Below are 20,364 nucleotides of genomic sequence, written 5' to 3'. Positions count from 1 at the left end.
ATCCCGGGACTCCAGGACCATGACCTGAGCCGAAGGCAGTTGCTTAACCAACTGAGCCACCCAGGCGCCCGACAGTTATTTTTAATTTCAGTCCTTTGAAGACATTATTCTCCTACCTCTGGTCTCCATGGTTTTTGATATGTGATAAGTAGTTTTTTCTCTTGCTACTTTTAAGACTTTTCTCTTTCTCTGACATTCAGCAATTTGACTATAGTGTGCCTAAATGTGGATCTCTTTCTGTTTATCTTTCTTGGAATTGATTTTCTTGGAGCTATAGATTAATGTTTTTCTTCAAATGTGGGAAGTTTTTGGCTATTATTTCTTCAAATTCTCTCTCTTTTTTTTTTTTTTTTTTGCCTTTTCTTCTCTCTCCCTTCCTTCTAAAACTCCTATTACATGTATGTTGATATGTTGTCCCACAGGTGTTTGATGGTTTATTTTCTTCCATCCTTTTTCTCTCTGTTCTTCAGATTGGAAAATTTCTGTTGAACATATTCATGTTCACCAGTTCTTTCTTCTGTCAATCTCTGATCTGCTATGGAGTCCCTCTGGAAATTTTTTTTTTTTTCCCATTTCAGTTATTTTAATTTTAAACTCCAGGTTTTGATACGGTCCTTTTTAAAAAATAATTTCTATGTCTTTATTGAGAGTCCCTATTTTTTTGAAACATTGCCATCATACTTTCTTTATCCTTTAAACATGGTTTCCTTGAGTTCTTTGAATAGTTTTATAATAGCTGTTTTGAAATCTTTGTAAATCCAACATCTGGGGATACTATATCTATCAACTGTTTTTTTTCTCCCTGAGTTTAGGTCACACTTTCTTGTTTTTTGTGTGCCTCATAATTTTTTTCTTTAATTCTGGACATCTTAGATGATACATTGTAACAACTCTGGATTCTAACGTTTTCTTACTTTTTCTTTCTGCTATTTTTATTTTTGTTTACTGGGATTAATTTTTTTTCTCATGTTTGTCTCCCCTGAAATGTGTGGCCACTGATATCAGGTTTTTTGTTCTTGTTTTTATTTTTAAGCCTGGGGTCACCCCTGCGTCTGCATAGCTTAGTGCTCAACTGAGGATTGGCCAGAAGTTATACTCAAATACCTTGGTCCAGTAAGCCTTCCACTCTCTGCTGATGGATCTATGTGTGGGCTGGATCGAACATTCAAGCTTCAGGCTACTTCCAAGTCAGCCTCAGCTTTTACTTTATACTGAACTCCCTTGCATCTCCATGTGTAGCCTCCATCAGCCAGCGATGTATGAGTGGCTTACTCCCACTCTGGTTTATGCTATGCATGTGCATATCTTCCAGTCAACTAAAGATATGTGGCGAGCTTATCAAGCACCCTATATTTGACTTAGCTCCTGGAACTTTCTGTTAAATCCCTGACTAGTTGCCTCAAACAGAATGCTGATTTCAGGCTTATAGAGCCACTGGCCCTCCCTGTTTTCTTGCCACTGAGATTGTCATCTTAACAGTGCCCCAAATCAAGTGAGCCCTGCCCAGCAGCAGCTATGAAGCTGCTGGTTTTCACAGCCTGTCCTGCCCCAGTGAGGCTGCCACACTGACAGAGCTAGAGGAGGATGGGTACAGCCTCAAGCAGGAACCACATGGACTTGTAGTGTTCTTACCTGAAATTGGTGACTTTCAGAATCTGGAATGGTTTTTTGAATCTGAAATGACAGTTTTATCCAACTTTATAATTGCTTTTTGGAGAGAGGATTTGTGGGTTTCCTTACTCCATTGTCCTGTAAGATATTTTTTCTTTCTTTTTTTTTTCTACATTTCTATTTTCCACAATAAACGTGTTCTTACTCACAATATAAAAAAATAAGAATAAAGGTAATTATTTTTAAACATTTTTTACAAAAGCAAATTAAATATTTTTCTTAAGATTTTATTTATTTATTTGAGAGAGAGAGAGAGAGAGAGCACAAGTGGGGGGAAGGGCAGAGGGAGAGAGAGAAGCAGACTCCCCCGCTCAGCAGGGAGCCCAATGCGGAACTTGATCCCAGGACTCCGGGATCATGACCTGAGCCGAAGCCAGATGCTTAACTGACTGAGCCACGCAGGCACCCCAAAAGCAAATTAAATCTTATATTTGAAGATCTACTTATACCTTCAGTTTTTGCATCCCAAGACAAACCTCTTTCTTTGTGCAGATGGGCTTATGTGCAGAATGTGGAAACATGGTGCCCATGAACACTCCCATCTGTGTGGTGTGTGAGGCCTCTCTTATCCTACAGCTGCAGCCACAGGCCAGCCTCCGCTTGAAGGTAATGAAATGTGATTCTGTAAAAACATGAATAAAATATATAGAAAGTGGTATGTAAGCCATTAAATGTCTTCAGCTGATGAAGTTGGTGAACAATTGATAAACTAATATCTGTGAACAAAATCCACTCTAATTTTTGGGAAGGTATGCTGCACAAGAATTTTACTTGCCAATAAGATCTATAACTGTTAAGAGAGATACATAGAAATGTGTTCCCTGAACATGGATTTGGAGGGCATGGATTTGGAGTTGACTGGAAGAAAACTTCAACGTTGCAATTAATATTGCAGTTAAGAACTTTTAATCTTGTCCTTAAAGTTGTTTTATGCTTTTATTTGATTATGGATCTCTGTTATGTAGAAAAGAATGATTATAGCTGGTCACATGGATGAAAAAGTTAAGTATCAAAAAAAAAGAAAGAAAAAGTTAAGTATCATCATCATATATATTCAGAAAACTTTGCTAGACAATGTCATACCAAGAAAATATTTTTGGTAGAATCTTTCAATGTACAGCTGTATCTTTTACCCATTTTTCAGTTTACAGTCCCATTCAGTTCCTCTTTAATCTCAAGTAAATGTCACTAAAGGATAAAATAGATTTAGAATTTGAGACATAAAACAGCAAGAGTTTTTAGTAATAAGGAATTTAATGTACAACTGGAACTGTAATACTCCTAAAACGACTTTGTGGATTCTCATATGAGCAAACTGTATTGAAGTTTATGAGAGAAAGGGGACGTCCACTTTTTCTTTTACCTCCAAGCTCCTCTTCACTCTGAAACGTTTTTAAGTATTCCAAGCAATGTAAGCCTTCAGAAATGAGACTTTGAAGAACTGGCCGGGCCAAGGTCAGGTAGATGAAAATTTACTAATCGTTTTGTTAGATGGATGGAGCAGGGAGTGGTATGAGCCTGAGGAATCGTCTCTGGATACCCACTTTAGAGTCCCTTGAATAGGGAAGATCGAGGGAAGGGGTCTGAGGAAGGAGTGGTCTCTAGGCCCGGCCTCTAGGATTCACAGCCACTCGGGCCTAGTCTGGAACCTTCCTTCAGCTTCACCCTATTTCTCTGGGTTCTGCCTTACACCTCAAGTGTGAACCCTCAGGTGCTGAGGGGATTTTTCAAAGACACCTTTGATGTGACTTTTCCCAGCATGCTGCTTCCTGGACCACTCTCTGGGCCTCTGCACCCTACATTCCCTGGACTCTGATCCCTAGACCCACTGCCCCTGATCCTGCCCACACTTGCAGCAGTGGAGGTAGCAGTCTGGTGGGTGGGTGGGTGGGGGCACAGAGGAAGAATTCACTAACTCTTATCAGGGGCTGGGGCCAGGGATAGCTTTGAAGATGGGGTGTCACCTGATGGATATTGTGGGAGGCACAAGCACATGCCAGATGGGGAAGGAATGGGACAAAGAAAAGTTGCTCGTGTGTATGTGTGGGAGGTCAGGGGAGAGGTTGTTCCAGGAAGATGCACAGAGACTGGAAGCGTTGTAAGCAGTTTGGTTTTGCTGAGCAGCAGAAATGCTGGAGGTGCTGTGGGTTGTGCAAGATGGCACCTCTCTACCGTACTTAACAGCTCCGATTTCTCCCAGTGCACCCTGAACGGCGGAAAGCAGGGACAGGATTTAATCAGACTTGATTTTTTAGAGAGACTTTTATCACCATGACATCTGATGTTGAAGGGAAATGCCTGATGCCTGATTTTTACGGCCAATCAGTATTGCTGCTTCTACTCACAGAAGGACACCTGTTTGGAAACCCTGGGCTGAGAATCTTTATCCCAGTGGCTTTCCCAGGTCTTACACGGGTATAGATTTTTATTTTTTTTTATTTTTTATTTTTTTAGATTTTATTTATTTATTTGACAGAGAGAGAGACTGCGAGAGAGGGAACACAAGCAGGGGGAGTGGGAGAGGGAGAAGCAACTTCCCGCCGAGCAGGGAGCCCGACGCGGGGCTCGATCCCAGGACCCTGGGATCACGACCTGAGCCGAAGGCAGACACTTAACGACTGAGCCACCCAGGCGCCCCACGGGGATAGATTTTTAGATAACATTCTCACCCAGAGAGGCACCTCTGAGGTCAGTGGGAACACCTGTTGTTCTCAGAAGCCAACAGACTTACCTTCCCCAAGGCACCAGCAGGGCCTGCTGAAGACCTTCCTTGCTGTTTTTGTGTTGGTCTCCATCTCACTCCACATAGCATACAAAGCACCATCCATCCTCTTCCTGCCAACAGTCCACTGGTGCAAACTTATCTTCTGTTAATTTAAAGGCCATGTCAAAGCTGAGGAATTTTGCTCTATCAGATATATATTTTTTTGCTGCCAGGATTGGAAGTTATAGTAGCCGAAGTTTCTCCTTTTACTCTCTGGCACAGGTGCCTGTATTTCAGGAGAAGAGAGGATTTTGCATTTTCAAAAATTCTCTAATTTTCTTTAACAAGTGAAATAGTCTAAAGATATACAAAGAAGTGTGTAATTTCCCCACCCACCTCTATTTCTATCCTCCTAAAATAACTGATGATAGTGAATATCCTTCTATGTATTTTTCTGGATGCACAGAAACATGCATATGTATTCACACATTTAGATTGGTTTTATTTATATTTTTAAAAGATTTATTTATTTATTTGAGAGAGAGAGAGCACATGTGAGGGGAGGGGAGGAGCAGAGGGAGAGTGAGAGAGAGAATCTCAAGCAGACTTCCTGCAGAGCGAGGAGCCCGAGGCAGGGCTCAATCTCACCACCCCAAGATCATGACCTGAGCTGAAACCAAGAGTTGGATGCTCAACCGACCGAGCCACCCAGGTGTCCCAAGCTTTGTTTTGGTTTTTTTTTTTTTTTTTTTATTTGAGAGAGAGAGAATGAGAGAGAGCAAGCACATGAGAGGGGGGAGGGTCAGAGGGAGAAGCAGACTCCCTGCCGAGCAGGGAGCCCGATGCGGGACTCGATCCAGGGACTCCAGGATCATGACCTGAGCCGAAGGCAGTCGCTTAACCAACTGAGCCACCCAGGCGCCCCTTTGTTTTGGTTTTTAAACAAATGTATTCCACTGGCCATTTTCTAAAGTTGAAAATTAATTTGAGCATCTCTCATTTCACAAGAACACATGAATTCTCCTTTACCAAGAGATCATCAATTTCATTTGGGCTCTAACTAGCACATATAGTATACCCCCAGGTCTCCAGTCATATTGGGTTCCTAGAATCTGACAGGCTTAGGGCTGGTATCCTCTTGAAGTCATTACTGAAAAAGATCTGATTATTCACGTGACTGGGGCAATTACCTCCTTATGAGACTCCTGCCTCTCACACAGTGATTTGGGGCTAAATCCAGGGTAACCGCAACTCTGCATCAAGCAGAACTTTAGCTTGGTAACTTACAAAATCCATGTTGAGATGAAGTTTGCAATGACCTACTACATTTTCCACACTTCATTTTGTGAGAGCTTATCATTTGGGAGATTAGAAAATTGTTTTCATCTCCCAACTACTTTGTAAGGAAAAATGTTACCCCAATAACTAAGTTGGGTCCATTAAATTGCTTAGAACGATTCAACTAGACACATTGCAAATGCTATGGATGAGGTAGCAAATGAGGGTGTTTTTTACTTTATTTTATTTATTTATTTGACAGAGAGACAGCAAGAGAGGGAACACAAGTAGGGGGAGTGGGAGAGGGAGAAGCAGCTTCCCGCTGAGCAGGGAGCCTGATGCGGGGCCTGATCCCAGGACCCTGGGATCATGACCTGAGCCAAAGGCAGACACTCCATGACTGAGCCACCCAGGCGCCCCAGCATATGAGGGTATTGACTTTTTTTTAAAGATTTTATTTATTTATTTGAGAGACAGGGGTCGAGAGAGAGCACAAGGTGGGGGACAGAGAGAGAAGCAGACTCCCCACTGAACAGGGAGCCAGACATGGGGCTCAGTCCTAGGACCCTGGAATCACAACCTGAGCCAAAGGCAGACGCTTAACTGACTGAGCCACCCAGGTGCCAGAGGGTAATGACTTTTTTAAAAAAAGGTCCTCATCACAGATGTTTAGCATCTTCTTTAAGGTAGTCTGATAGTGGCCTCAATCCCAAGTCATCCCTATGGACATCTATGAGTGTAGTGATTATGATGTAAAATTATTTCTATCTGTGGATCATGGCCACTGCTCTTCAAGGAAGTAAGCCATGACATGGTGTCAAAAAGTCACCAAAAAAACCATTAGAAATGCCTGCTGGCCAAGAAGGCTGTGTTTACTGGACCTGAAACAGTATGTAGACTGCCACTTTGACTGTCTTGATAGTATCTCAGAACAGAGAAGTCAAGGAAAGGTGTTTATAGGGTTTTAGTGATGCATGTGGGTCATTTTTTATTTTTTTAAAGATTTTATTTATTTATTTGACATAAAGAGAGAGAGAGAGACAGAGTGAGCACAAGCAGGGGGAGTGGCAGGCAGAGGCAGAGGGAGAAGCAGGCTCCCCACGGAGAAGGGGGAGCCCGATGTGGGACTCGATCCCGGGACCCTGGGATCATGACCTGAGCCGAGGGCAGTCGCTTAACCAACTGAGCCACCCAGGCGCCTGGGGGTGATTTTTTTTTTTTTTAAAGATTTTATTTATTTATTTGAGACAGAATGAGAGAGACAGAGAGCACATGAGAGGGGGGAGGGTCAGAGGGAGAAGCAGACTCCCCACCGAGCAGGGAGCCCGATGCGGGACTCGATCCCGGGACTCCAGGATCATGACCTGAGCCGAAGGCAGTCGCTTAACCAACTGAGCCACCCAGGCGCCCTGTGGGTGATTTTTTAAAAAGAGTTTGACAAGAGTGAACCCCAGGGTCAGTTATGACTTTGGGTGATAATGACATGTCTGTGTGGGTTCACTGGTTGTACTGAGGGTACCGTCCTGGTCTGGGATGTCAGCAGTGAGGGAGATTGTGTATGCGTGGGAACAGGGAGTAAGTATATGGGAACTCCCTATAATTTCTGCTCAGTTTTGATATAAACCTAAAACTGCTCTAGAAAATGAAGTTTATTAGTTAAAAAAATTTAAAAGGGAGTTTTGCAAGGCAGGATTGGGATAGGGCAGAGTTAGTTTGGATTGGGCAAAGTTATGACATGCTAGCTTTAAAAATAGTTTACTTAAATAAAAATTTAAAATATTTAAATAAAAAATTTAATAATTTATTTAAATAAAAATTTTAGCCACTGGGTGGCTCGGTCAGTTAAGCATCTGACTCTTGATTTTGGCTCAGATCTGATCTCAGGGTGGTGAGATTGAGCCCTGCGTCAGGCTGTGTGCTATGTGTGGAGTCTTAAGATTCTCTCTCTCCCTCTGCCCCCACCCCTGCTCACTCTCAAAATAAAAAATAAATAAAAATTTTATATGTTTAAGGTGATGATGTTTTAGTATACATGTACATAGTGAAATGACTACTGCAGTCAAGCTAATTAACATATCCATCTTTGTATACCGGAAATTTGCTGAGAGTAGATTTTAGGTGTTCTCACTACACGTGCATGCGAACACACATGTGCGTGCACACATACACACACAGAAATATTAACGATGTAGGGATATACTAATTTTGGATTGTGGGACCTGCCAGCATGAGGATCCTGAGGTAAGCTATTGGACTGAATAAGTAAGCAGCCTTACTGGTTTACAGTCTTTCCAGAATATTTCCTGCAGCAAACAGCTTTGTTATTTTTGTTTGATCTCAGTATTTTTTTTAACACAGGGACAGGATATTTGACTCACTTCTCAAGGAGTGTCTTGAGTGTCACCAGATCTTTTCTGAGTCTCCAGGAAGACCAGCGCCCTAAATCTCACAGAAAAGCTCTGGCAGTTGCAGATTATGCTACAGAGACTTTAAGCAACTTTGAAGAATGCTGGAACCAGGGAGTGTCAGGATCCACAGAGAGCGAATCTGTGATACTCTGATATTTTGAATAGCACTCAGTCGGCCATTTGCACTTTAGGAGTTCTTTGAGTTGCAAGAACTTGGAGTCTTTTACTAGAGTGAAATTAACCAGACTTGGAAAGGCCAGGGACTTCATAGCCTACCTAGTGGCATTGGAACTACAATCCTGGGAGTTGGACTTTCTCTTGATCGTCTTCTTTGCCTCTACAGCTTCAGAACATACGGTGTCAGTTTCAGGACACCTGGGAAATGTAGGCACTGGAGTAGAAAGGAACACTGAGTGTCACTGATCATTGATAAGTGAAGGGGATAGTATCCTGATAGTGCAGAGTAGTCCAGCGACTGAACAGGTTTTACCAAACCTCTAATAATTGAACTCTAGTTAGACTATTTTAATATTCCTCCCTCCCTTCCTTCCTTCCTTCCTTCCTCTCTGTATTGCTACTTATCCTCAGTTTCCTAACTTGGAAAGTTGTACTTACCATTTATTTTCTAAGACAGTCTTTTCATTTTTGCATTTCTGAGTGAGGAACTATGGAGTAAACCTAAATTCATTAACATGAAGCCCCATGGGCTGTTTACAAGATGACTTGTAAACACATAGGTAAGCTTTTGCTAGTCTTGGACTTTTCTGTTTATTGTTCAGGCCGTGAGATGAAGAGCCTACCATCATGTTTTCCACTGGGGGAAAAAAAAAAGTAAAAAACTCATACATAATCAGTGCAAAATTTTTTATTTGCCTTTCTGAGGCCAAATGAATACCTGTTTTCAGTTTGTTCATTTTGAGTTTTGTTTCTTTGGGCAGGGCCAGGGGAGTTTCTTTTAAAATGATTTTTATTTGTCTGACACTATGTTGTAATCATTCCTAAACCAATCCAGTTTCAGGGTCTTGGTGTTAAAATAGGGTCCATAGCTGGTTGATTGAAAAGACTGCTTGATGATTTCTTTGCACGGTTGTTTGCTCAGAGAAAAATGTATTTCTCGTTCTTTGTTTTCAAGGAGAAAGTAGTCTGCTGCACCTGTGGCACAGGGAATCCAGCTCACCTGAAATACTGTGTCACCTGTGAGGGGGCCCTGCCTTCATTTCAAGAGGTAGGTTGACAGCATGGACCAGGCGTCTATTTGGTGGCTGCTAAATGTCCAGTTTCAATAATAATGAAGAAATATAATCTGCAGAGGAGGGAAGAAGTAGGAGGTTGGAGAGACACACTGAAGGCAACATTTCTAAATGTGGAGAGGACTTTATATATTCACCAATACAAAATAGTTTTCAAAGTCTTAACTCAATAAAATCAGCAATTTCTTACAATTTCATTTAATAACTTTGCACAGAAGGCTGGTGGCAGCCAGGGGAGAAGTAGACCCACTTGTATTTCATTCACGGTCAGGTATGTCTTTACTGACTGGGCCATGCTGTTGTTTGAAATTGAGAACATGGTGTGTACCCACTTCTGGGTTTTCTACCAGCCTATTTGGAGTATTTAAAGTGAAGGAATAGGAGTACGTGCAACTGAAATTGATGTTATTACCTGTCAGGGATGTAGTTGTCTCTGGGTCTCACCTATCAGCAAAACTGTTCCAGGAACAATTACAAAATTGAATTTGTTTTCAGGATTTGATTTCTCTTTGAATGGTGTGTCAGAGTTTGGATGTTGCAATGAGAGTATATATCACTGAAGTGCCATAGAAGTAACAATGTGTATTCAGTCCGATAGCTTATGTCTTTTCTTTGTTTAGCAGCGTTAATATGAATGGAAAAAAATACCTTTTCTTTCTTTAAAGCAATGTTATGTTTAAAAAAATCCACTTGAACAGTAGATGCATTTATTTTTTTAAAAGATTTTATGTATTTATTTATTTTTAAGATTTTATTTATTTATTTGACAGAGAGATAGAGAGAACAAGTAGGCAGAGAGGCAGGCAGAGGGAGAGGGAGAAGCAGGCTCCCCGCTGAGCAAGGAGCCCGATGCGGGGCTCGATGCGGGGCTGGATCCCAGAACCCTGGGATCACGACCTGAGCGGAAGGCAGCCGCTTAACCGACTGAGCCACCCAGGCGCTCTTATGTATTTATTTATTTGAGAGAGAGAGGGCACAAAAACGGGGGAGGAGCAGAGGGGGAGGGAGAGGGGAGGAGGAAAGAATCTCAAGAATACTCTGCTTTGAGCGCAGAGCCGGATACAGGCTCAATCTCACAACCCTGAGATTATGACTTCAGCCAAAATCAAGAGTTGGATGCTTAACCAACTGAGCCACCCAGGCACCCTGAACAGTAGATGCACTTTTTTAAAAAAAGATTTTATTTATTTGACAGAGAGAGACACAGCGAGAGAGGGAACACAAGCAGGGGGAGTGGGAGAGGGAGAAGCAGGCTCCCGGCTGAGCAGAGAGCCCGTCGCGGGGCTCTATCCCAGGACTCTGAGATCATGCAAAGTGGAATGTGTCTTCTTTGTACGAATTTATTAATTGGTGAAGTTCATCGTAGTTTTACTCTTTGGGGCAAAAATACCTTATTCCAGGGTTTGCAATGATTTGGAGCTTTATCCCCCTGGATTCAGAGGGAGATTGCAGAATATAGTATTAATCTGCCTATTGATAAAAGCCATTGTGTTCCCCAGCGCATGCGCAGTGGAGATAAAGCCCCTCCTCTGTCCACTCAGAAAGGGGAGACCATTTCCTGCTCCAAGTGTGGTCGCGGGAATCGCCGGGAGGCTTGCTTCTGTGACTGGTGTGGATCCACGGTGGGTATTTTAAATCTGAGCTTCTTGGTGCCGAGGCCTCACCACCACCCTAGAGAGAGCCAGTTTCCTCCTCTTCCCCTGCCTTGCAGAAATCACTTCTTGGGATTTGAGTACTAGCACCTATTTACCTAAGAATCTGGGGACAGAGATAATTGATTCTGTTAAATTGAGAAAGCTCTGTTATTGCTGTTTTGCTTTGCATTTCTTTGAGGTTAAACTTTTTCAATCATTTATTGACTCTTGGTATTTCTTCTTTTATGAATTGTCTACTTATCTTTAGAGAGACAGAAAGAGAAAGAGCACACCAGTGGGGGAGGGGCAGAGGGAGAGAGAGAATCCTCAAGCCGATTCCCCACTGAGCCCGGAGCCCGAGATGGGGCTCGATCCCAGGACCCCAAGATCATGACCTGAGCTGAAATGAAGAGCCAGATGCTTAACCCACTGAGCCTTTACCAGGCACCCATTGCCTTTTTAATGAAACACTTAAAGTCATTTCTTTGAATAAGTGTCGCATGTAAATAATATGGCAGGTTTCATGTGAAGGGTTAATCTCCCTTCTCATCCCAGGCCCACAGCGCCTATCCCCAGAAGCAATCACCGTTACCTAGTGTGTGTGTTCTTTGAGCCATTCAATGCATTAATAAGTAAACTAGTAGTTTCATAGAAACACTAATTCTGTTCCTTTCACCTAGCAATGTACCTTGTTAGTAACTTCCTCATTCTTTTCAGTGGCTCTGTAACATACCGCCATCTGTCTGTATCATGATACATTTAAGCCATCCCCTATTGCTGGACATTTAGGTTGTTTTCCAGTTATTTTCTCTAAAACCACAATGCTGCAGGGAATGGTCTTAAATATACTTCTCTGTGTACTTGTCCGTCAGGAGAATAAGGTCTAGAAGGTAGACTTGCAGGGTCAGGGGTATAGGCTTATGTTATTTTGATGGCTGGGGATTGTATGGTATGAGAATAATTTATGTGGGAAAATTAGGACTCTAATATTTATGAAAGTGTGAAAATATTTTCTGTCTTCTAGCCGGGCATTTCTGCTTGCTACTCTGTTTGCCCTAAATGTGGGGCCAGCAATCACCCATCTGCCCGATTCTGTGGTTCCTGTGGTATTTACGTGAAGTCCTTGGCAAGACTTAGCCTGGACAACAGCCTGGCTCTAGCTGCTGGAGAACTTGGCCCTTTTGCTGAGGTGAGGCCTCCACTGTAGGAAGCACTGGTGCCCGGGGGACGAGCTTAAGACTGAATTTATTTCCTCCACCTTGTGGATCAACCCGGGGAAAGACAGCCGAAACATGTAGACCTTTCCTTTGGATTTTCAACTCGATGTGTAAATAAATTCGATCAATTTAGGCTTTAAACACTTGAGTGATTTCTTCAGAATTCAAAGATTTATCTATAGTAGATGGAGGTCTAATTGCATTTGCAAGACTAATAATATAAATAATGGAAATCAATACAATGTCATGAGGGAGAAATGGATTTAAAATACATGAGACAGGCATACTTCTTTTTTTTTTTTTTTTAAGATTTTATTTATTTATTTGAGAGACAGAGAGAGAGAGAAGCATAAGCCGGGGGTGGTGGGGCGTGCAGAGGGAGAAGCAGACTCCCCACTGAGCAGGGAGCCAGACACAGGGCTCAATCCCAGGACCCTGGGATCATGACCTGAGTGGAATAAAGACACTTAACTGACTGAGCCACCCAGGCGCCCTGAGACAGACATACTTCATGAATCTCTTATGTAGCCTACCAGGAACTTTGCTCCTGCTCTTTTACATTTTAGAAAACTTACATCAAGCATATGAAATTGCTTTTGCCATTTATAACAACAGCGCACAGTTTAAGGAAAATCTTACAGGATTATCTTCAGAAGGACTTAATCTCTAACAAGCTTGGCGTTAGCCTTTTATAAATTTCTCTAAGCTACATAAAGGGTTTTCAGGTTTCTTTATAGCTCTTCATTAGAAGAATTTGGAGATTGATAGTTATTAGAGAGAATGCACATGCACTCAGCAACTTTGCATTTATTTTTAGGGAGTTCATGGCCTTCTTAACCCAGACTGAGACTTATGGATCCTGGGGCTGCCAGTAGCCCATATAGAACCATATGCAAGTGAGACAAAGGGTTCTTTCCTCAGGACACTTGACTTCGATCTTTTGGAAATTGATTGTAATATACTAATTTTGTTAGAAAGACATTTTCTTCCATCTACCAGAAAAATTGTCCTAATAAATATGCAAATATATAATGCTCACCATGTGAATGGTATCCCTTTAGATGCAGTGATGTTGTGCAGTGCACAACCTACATAACGTTACATGATGGTCCCCCCAGTCCCCACATCCAGATGAAGGAGTATCTCAGAGAAAAGACTGGTGACTAGTGGTTGACTGTGGATGAGTAGTGAAGTCTATGTTCTATTGGATTGTAGAACTGAGAGATTAGATTTCTTTGAAGCCTCGGGCAGCAAGGCAGAGAATATCAGTTCGGTTGATTGGCCGAATTTGAGATAGTAAATGGCCAAGCAGATGAGGCTGGTTTTATAGATCAGACTGGGAATTGCTGGGAGAGACAGAAGCAAGGAAGGTGAGGCAAGGGCTGAAAACCTCCTTTTAGTTCAAAGTACAGTTTCTTGGAGATATGTTTACTTCTGATTAGAATTCTTTTCTATAAGTAATATGAAGAATTAATTAAATTATATTCTAGTATTTTATGTTTTCTGCCTTGCTCTTAGCCCCGATCTGCCTGGCAGTCCCTAAATGTTCCTTTACCCAGACCTGATGCTGGGACTCGGAAGGACGTGGGCACACAGACTGCTGGCCTGTTCTACCCATCTGGCGCGCTACTAGCCAAAAAGGAACAGGAAATGGCTTCTCAGAAGCAGAGGCAGGAGAAGATGAGTGACCATAAACCTCTCCTCACAGCTGTCAGCCCAGGAAGAGGTGAGGGAAAAGGTACACTTTCTTGTCAGTAGGGAACTCCCTCTTTCTTGGAAAGAAAATTGCATTTTTTCTTCCTTTAGATTTATTTCTATACATAAGTAAATTCCATTGTTTTTCTTTAGGTAATTTTCCTCATAGTATAGCTTTTAAACTTGTAGTATTCTGATGTTTTAATTTTTAAAAAAAGATTTTATTTATTTATTCGAGAGAGAGAGAGAGAAGGGGAGGGGAAGAGAGAGAGGGAGAGAGAATCCGCAAGCAGACTTCCCACTGAGCACAGAGCCTGACATGGGGCTCAATCCCAGGACCCTGAGATCATGACCTGAGTTGAAATCAAGAGCCATGTGAGCCATCCAGCACCCCAGTACTCTGATGTTTTGGTTCATAGCTCCATTGTCTAGTCTGTAAATCAAATAGCATATATGGATTGCTGTTATTACAGTAGAAATGTTAGTCTGTGTCATTATTGCTATCTACCATTATCTTTCTCCTTTTACAATTCTAAAATTCACATAACAAAATCCACCATTTTAACCATTTTGAAGTGTATAGTTAGTGATATTCAGCCCATTAGGAGCAGTATAAAAGCATCACCATTCTGTATGTCCAGAATGTTTTCATCACCCCAAAAGTAGACCCAGTATTCATTTTGCAATCGTGCCCCACATCTCCTCTCCCAGGTGCCTGGCAACTACGAATCTTTCTGTTTTGATGGATTTGCTTGTTCTGGACATTTCCTATAAATGCATCTCCTGCCTGCACATGAGAAACCAGATATCCAGACTCATGCAAAATCTCCCAAGTGTTAAGTGGTGGCAATGATTGAATTCAAATGCGTTTTAAACCCTGTGCAGACTGCAGATGGGCACAAGGGAGCTTTCTGGAGTGATGGAAGTGCCCTTTATATTGATCGGGATATATACGCTTGCTGAAAATCAAACTACACTTAAAAGTTATTTATCTCAATATGGTTAATTTTATTTATTTATTTTTAAAGATTTTGAAAGAGAGATAGCGATAGCATGGGGGGAGCAGAGGGAGAGGGAGAAGCAGACTTCCTGCTGAGCAGGGAGTCTGATGTGGGGCTCGATCTCAGGACCCTGGGATCATGACCTGAACCGAAGGCAGATGCTTAACCAACTGAGCCACCCAGGTGTCCCTCAATATGATTAATTTTAAAAGAATAAAAGAAAAAGACCCCATGTGTGGCCATCAAAATATATTTTTTTGAGATTCTGTACTATTCTTTGATCAGTCATGTGTAAAAAATAAACCTGGGAGCAAAAATGGAACTTATTCTGGTACCTAGTTGAGGTTCAGTAAGTAAAAACCATCACAAAGTTTGGCAAAGAAAAATAACCTGAGAATGCATGTTGCACAGGAACATTTTTCTTTCTTGGCTTCAGAAGAGTTATCCATGAGGATGGGTTTCTTGTTTTTCTTTAGGGTACTGGAGAAAACAGTTGGATCATATCTCTGCCCACCTCAGGTCTTATGCTCAGAACAACCCTGAATTCCGGGCCTTGATTGCAGAACCCAGAATGGGAAAGGTGGGTGAGCTCTGGATGGAATTTCCACTCCAGAGAGTCCCATGGGATCAGGCTGCAGGTTCCCTCCACTGACTTCACCTGAGACTGCACTTTGCTTGGCTCTTTTCCCTTTCATGTCCTGTTTTCCACACTTCCTTATGTCCTTCCCTGCAGGCGCTGCCTTAACAAATCACTTGCACACGAGCCTTGTCTCCGAGTCTGCTTCTGGGCACCTGACCTAAGATAGTAAATTGTGAACATTCCATGCTTTTAGATCCCACATGCTATGGAGACTCTGGTGCTCAGAGCTAAAAAACCCAGAAGAGTTTAGTCTTGCCAAATTGTGCACTTAAATCCAGTCTATATTAGCAGCAATAGTAATCATAAGAGTTGCCATTTCCCAATGCACTCACTATGTGCATTGTGTTCATCAGTCTCTAGGGCTCATAACAAACCTACAAAGTAGGAATATTACTTTTGCAGCAGTTTTTTGTTTTTTTTTTTAATGGCCACAAATTCATTGGTAGTCTTCCCTTCAAAGAGTGGAGTCAGTGTCTTCTCACCTCGAATGTGGGCGGGCTTGTGGCAGTTGGGCTCACAGAGTGTGGTGGCAGTGATGCTGTGGGACTCCTAAGGTGCGGTCCTGCGAGGCCACACTGCTTCCTGTCTTACTGGGCATGCTCCCCTCCAACAATCCTTCTTGGAGCCCAGCCACCCTGCTGTGAGAAGCCCAAGCCCCATGGAGTAGCCACATGTAGGTGCAGCCCTCTGCAACCATAGCTGCACCCAGTCCTCAGGTCATCCTGGCTCAGGAGCCAGGCGGACAAGTGCTGAGAGTCCAGGTCATTCCAGCCTCCGAACATGCAGCCACCTCTAGCCATTTGAGTTTTCCCAGCTGAGGTGTCCGACGCGTGGAGCAAAGACAGTCTATCCCTGCCGTGCCCTGTTGGAAGCCATGAACTTCATAAAATGGTTGTTTAGTGCCACTAAGTTAGGGGTGGTTTTTTTTTTACACTGCAGTAGATAATCTGAACAAGCCTTATCTGACACCCAGGAAAACTGGCTCAGAAAAGTTTGGTGACCTGCCCAGGATTGCACTGATGGGTCTCAGGGTATTCAGGATTTGAAGCAGGTCTGTCAGACCCTGTGCCCCAAGCTCTTTCTCTAGAATTACCCCATCATTATAAAGAGCTCTGTGGGAAGATCTCTTCTTCCGTTTGTATAACACTAGAAGGAACCTTTGAAAATCAGCCTGTTTGATCCTCTGCCACCAAATAGGCCAACATTGAAGCTATTTCATTGTCAAGTGCTGTTCAGTTTCCTTTGATAATCTATTTTGGTGGCTTATTCATTCTTTGGCCTAACCCAGGGGTCTGTAAACTATGGCGTGTGGGGCGAATCAGGCCTGCCACCCAGTTTTGTAAATCAAGTTTTATTGGGTCGTGGCTACACTCATTCATTCACTTATGGTCCATAACTGCTCTTGTGCTAAAATGGCAAGCACCATATAGCCCACAAAACCTCAAATATTTACTATCACCGCCATATAGCCCATAAAACCTCAAATATTTACTATCACCGCCATATAGCCCATAAAACCTCAAATATTTACTGTCACTGCCATATAGCTCATAAAACCTCAAATATTTGCTATCTGGTTATTTAAGCATTTGCTGACCCCTGTTTGATTGAAATTCCTCCGGCTACTTACAGAGAAAGCTGCTCAACTCTGAAACTGGGCCCTTGATTGCCAGGGCCTGGCCCCTCAGGACACCCAGGTGATGACATCCAGCCAGGTGGCTTGATTAAATTTAAAGTGTGTCTCTTTAGAGAGTATAAATTTGGGTCTTGCTTTCTCATCCAGTCTGGCAGTCTCTGCTCTTTGATGGGAATGTTAATTTCGTTCATTTACAATTTATAGGATTATAGATATGGCTGGATTGGTGTCTGCTATTTTGTTACTTATATTCTATCTCACTTAGCTTTTGTTCCTTTGTTTTTCTTTTCTTGTCTTCTTTTGAGTTCATTAAATATTTGATTAAATTTATCGTTTAACATCTCAGGATTTCTTGGCTCAGGACATTAAGCCCATGTGCGTGGTTGTGAATTCTCTCCAATGCTTTTTTTAAAAGCTTATCTCCGCTACTGTCCATGAAGATGGCTGTGAAGTTAGCATCCGGCTGAATTATATTCAAGTATCCAACAAGGTGAGTAAAACCTTTAGAAACTATTCATTTGAAAATCGACCACACTAGTAAATTGTAGCTTACACTCTATCAAAGTGCTTCTGTGAAATCCATAAAAGGCATAAATTCCAAATGTTGTAAGACTTGGCTAAAGGCCAATAATTTCATAGAAATAGATAAATAACTGTACTGAACCTCCGAGAAGCCAGGTCTCGGGCACATAAAGATGTAGTAAGAACAGGAATAATTACCCACCCTATCTGTCCTTTGGTTCTCAGGCATACTTATATGCACCAAAGTCTGAGCATAGGTGAAAGACTGACAAAAATGTTTGCCTGTATGTACTTTCACCTATTTACCTATAAGAAATAAACCAAACTTTGTGGCTCTGCCTCACTTGGTCTGCCCTCTTCTGTGGTGACTGGAACTCTGCTGCAGTGCCTGCAGTGTGTGACAAACATTGACTGATTCATACTGGCAGCTGTAGTTTCACTGGACCAGAAGTCAGAATATACAAAAGAATAAGGAATGGATTGAGAAGATGGGTAAAGAAGGCAAGAAAAAGCACGGGGACTAGTGTCTATCAGGCCCTGACCATGTGCCCAACAGGGGGCTAGAGGTGTCTTGAAAATTAGGACAGGCACATGGGCTCTGCCTAACTCAGAGGCTGGGAAAATGCAGTCCACTGACACACACGAAAGTGTTTTGAAGTCAAGCAAGTGCTGAATGCCATGTTTTCAGTTGTGTGGCTACAGCAGAACTTGGGTCAGGGAGGTACATGAGGAGAAGGGGAGTGAGGGACATGAGTCAAGGCAGGGGGAGGAGCTGAGTGGTCATACATAAAGTCTAGCTTCAGCCTGATCCATGAGGAGCTCTGAAGTGTGGCTCACACCATGAAGTTGTCCCAGGTGAGGCAAGGAAAGGAAGGATGTAACCTCTAGAGCAAGGCAGCACCCATCTGTAGAGGCAGTTGGCTAGCTGTGAGGTGTTAGCAGCCCACCCGGCAGCTGGGAGGGATATGCTAATCAGTTAGTGGAACTGGGTGGGCACCAAGAGCATCTACAATACGCTGTCTATCAGATAGAAGTGGAGTAATTATCCCCAGGTTTAATATGTTTTTTCTTAGCCTGTATGTTCTAGTGTTCAGGCAGTAGCAGGTGGTTCCCTGTGGTGGGAGATGCAGCCACGTGAGGGTGGGACAGGATGCCATGCTGTGGAATGGATCCAGGTGGAATCAGAATTCCAGGTCTGGACTGTGCATCATCTATCCTAATTTTATAGACCTCCATTTTCCCTGTTTTACTTTCCCAACATCCCTTTGAGGTAGGCCATGATATTTCCACTTTACAGGTGAAGAAACTGAGGTACAGAGAAATTTAGCCACCTTCTTCCAAGGTCCCTGAGCTAATAAGTGATAGAGCCAGGGTTCAAACTCTGTAGCCTGAGCTTCCCCATCTTGCCACTCTTATTCCAAGACATGGAAGGGTTTGAAGCAGGGGAAGAACACCATTACTTATAAATTGTAGAAAGGTGACTGGAGCAACCCACGTGGAAGGTGGGCTGGCAGGAGCCGGTTGGGAATCGCTTGCAGGGATCCTGGTGTATGAAGAGGGGGCTGTGGCTATAATGACAGAAAGGAGGGGCCAGGCTGAGGAGCCACTTAAGAGGCAGAACGGACGAAACGTCCCAGTGAGGGGATGTCCAGCTTCCGGCTTGACTATATGTGTAGACAGAGTGGTCGTTAATGAAGAGAGGAACAGGTTAGCAGGGAGAGCACTCCTTCTGTGGGGACACAGCAGCCTCATCAGTCACGGTGCCTATGTTTTTTCTGTTGCCCAGAACCTTTACCTGAGCAAGGCCGTGGATTTCAGCAGCCACTTTCTGAGCAGTGTCACCAAGGGTGGTGATGGGCCATTTGGCAGCAGGTCCAGCTTGGGTGAGTTGTACCCTTACAGTGATTTTAAAACAGTCGACCAGGAACACACTGACCTGGCAAGGACAGCAGGGAATTGCTTAAAATTTGCCAGCCCAACCACACATCTTCCTTTAATGTTCCAGCCATTTTATTCTTCTGGTGTCTCTGAAGTTAGGAGTGAGATTTTTGAAATCTTTCACGGGCTTGGGAAGGTAGGTTGTGGGGGGTGTTTTATTTTGGGCTTAAAAAACCGTAGTCCCCTTTTCTTCCCCTCCTTCCCAGTCATCCTCTGGTCCTGGACTGAGATGAGTGGCTTCAGGAGTCCTTCTTGAGAGGGTCAATAAAATAGACATTTCTATACAAGCCATTTTATTCTTCTGACCTCTCGAGGGGCATGATAGTAGGATAGCTCTTTATATGTGGGAGTGGCAGGGGGGCATCGTTTTAGTCCTTGATTCTGTCATTTCAGTGAGTGACTACAGCCAGAGCACCTCAGACACCACTGAAAAAGTCAAGAGGACAAAGAATTTCAAGACCAAAAAGTTTCAAGAAAAGGAGCAGCTCACAGTATGTGTACTCCTTTGTCCTTATAGCTGTCTTCTTAGGCCTATCTGTTGAATGTTTTTTTTTTTTTCTGTTGAATGTTTTACTTTGAGATTTTTTTTTTAATTTTACTTCATTTTATTTTATCTTGTTTATTTTAGTCCATTCCATTCCATTTTTTAAATTAATTAATTAATTTATTCATTTTTTTAAAAATTTTTTTAAATTTTTTTTTAAGATTTTTATTTATTTGACAGAGAGAGACACAGAGAGAGAGGGAACACAAGCAGGGGGAGTGGGAGA

The 20,364-nt window shown here is 42.6% G+C and overlaps 1 protein-coding gene across 5 annotated transcripts in view; it reads left to right on the top strand.

Moving 5' to 3' along the window:
• Positions 1–20,151, top strand: part of DZANK1 (double zinc ribbon and ankyrin repeat domains 1) — a 54,398-nt gene extending 34,247 nt beyond the window's left edge. For 4 of the 5 annotated variants that reach the window (XM_081831981.1, XM_081831976.1, XM_081831978.1 and 1 more), the window contains 9 exons: positions 2,164–2,277; positions 9,194–9,286; positions 10,811–10,933; positions 11,970–12,134; positions 13,681–13,900; positions 15,335–15,438; positions 17,550–17,624; positions 19,443–19,539; positions 19,988–20,151. In XM_081831981.1, coding sequence (XP_081688107.1) covers positions 2,164–2,277; positions 9,194–9,286; positions 10,811–10,933; positions 11,970–12,134; positions 13,681–13,900; positions 15,335–15,438; positions 17,550–17,624; positions 19,443–19,539; positions 19,988–20,136 — 1,140 coding nt within the window. In that variant the 3' untranslated portion in view covers positions 20,137–20,151. The remainder of the gene's footprint in view (positions 1–2,163; positions 2,278–9,193; positions 9,287–10,810; positions 10,934–11,969; positions 12,135–13,680; positions 13,901–15,334; positions 15,439–17,549; positions 17,625–19,442; positions 19,540–19,987) is intronic. The other variant, XM_081831982.1, reaches the window with a different exon arrangement.
• Positions 20,152–20,364: the final 213 nt, after the last annotated feature.

The sequence above is a fragment of the Leptonychotes weddellii genome, chromosome 10, assembly GCF_054177405.1.
Source record: "Leptonychotes weddellii isolate Sample4059 chromosome 10, ASM5417740v2, whole genome shotgun sequence".
Taxonomy (NCBI): domain Eukaryota; kingdom Metazoa; phylum Chordata; class Mammalia; order Carnivora; family Phocidae; genus Leptonychotes; species Leptonychotes weddellii.
Note: the sequence above shows the minus strand (reverse complement) of the source record. Positions and strands in the feature narration are given on the sequence as shown.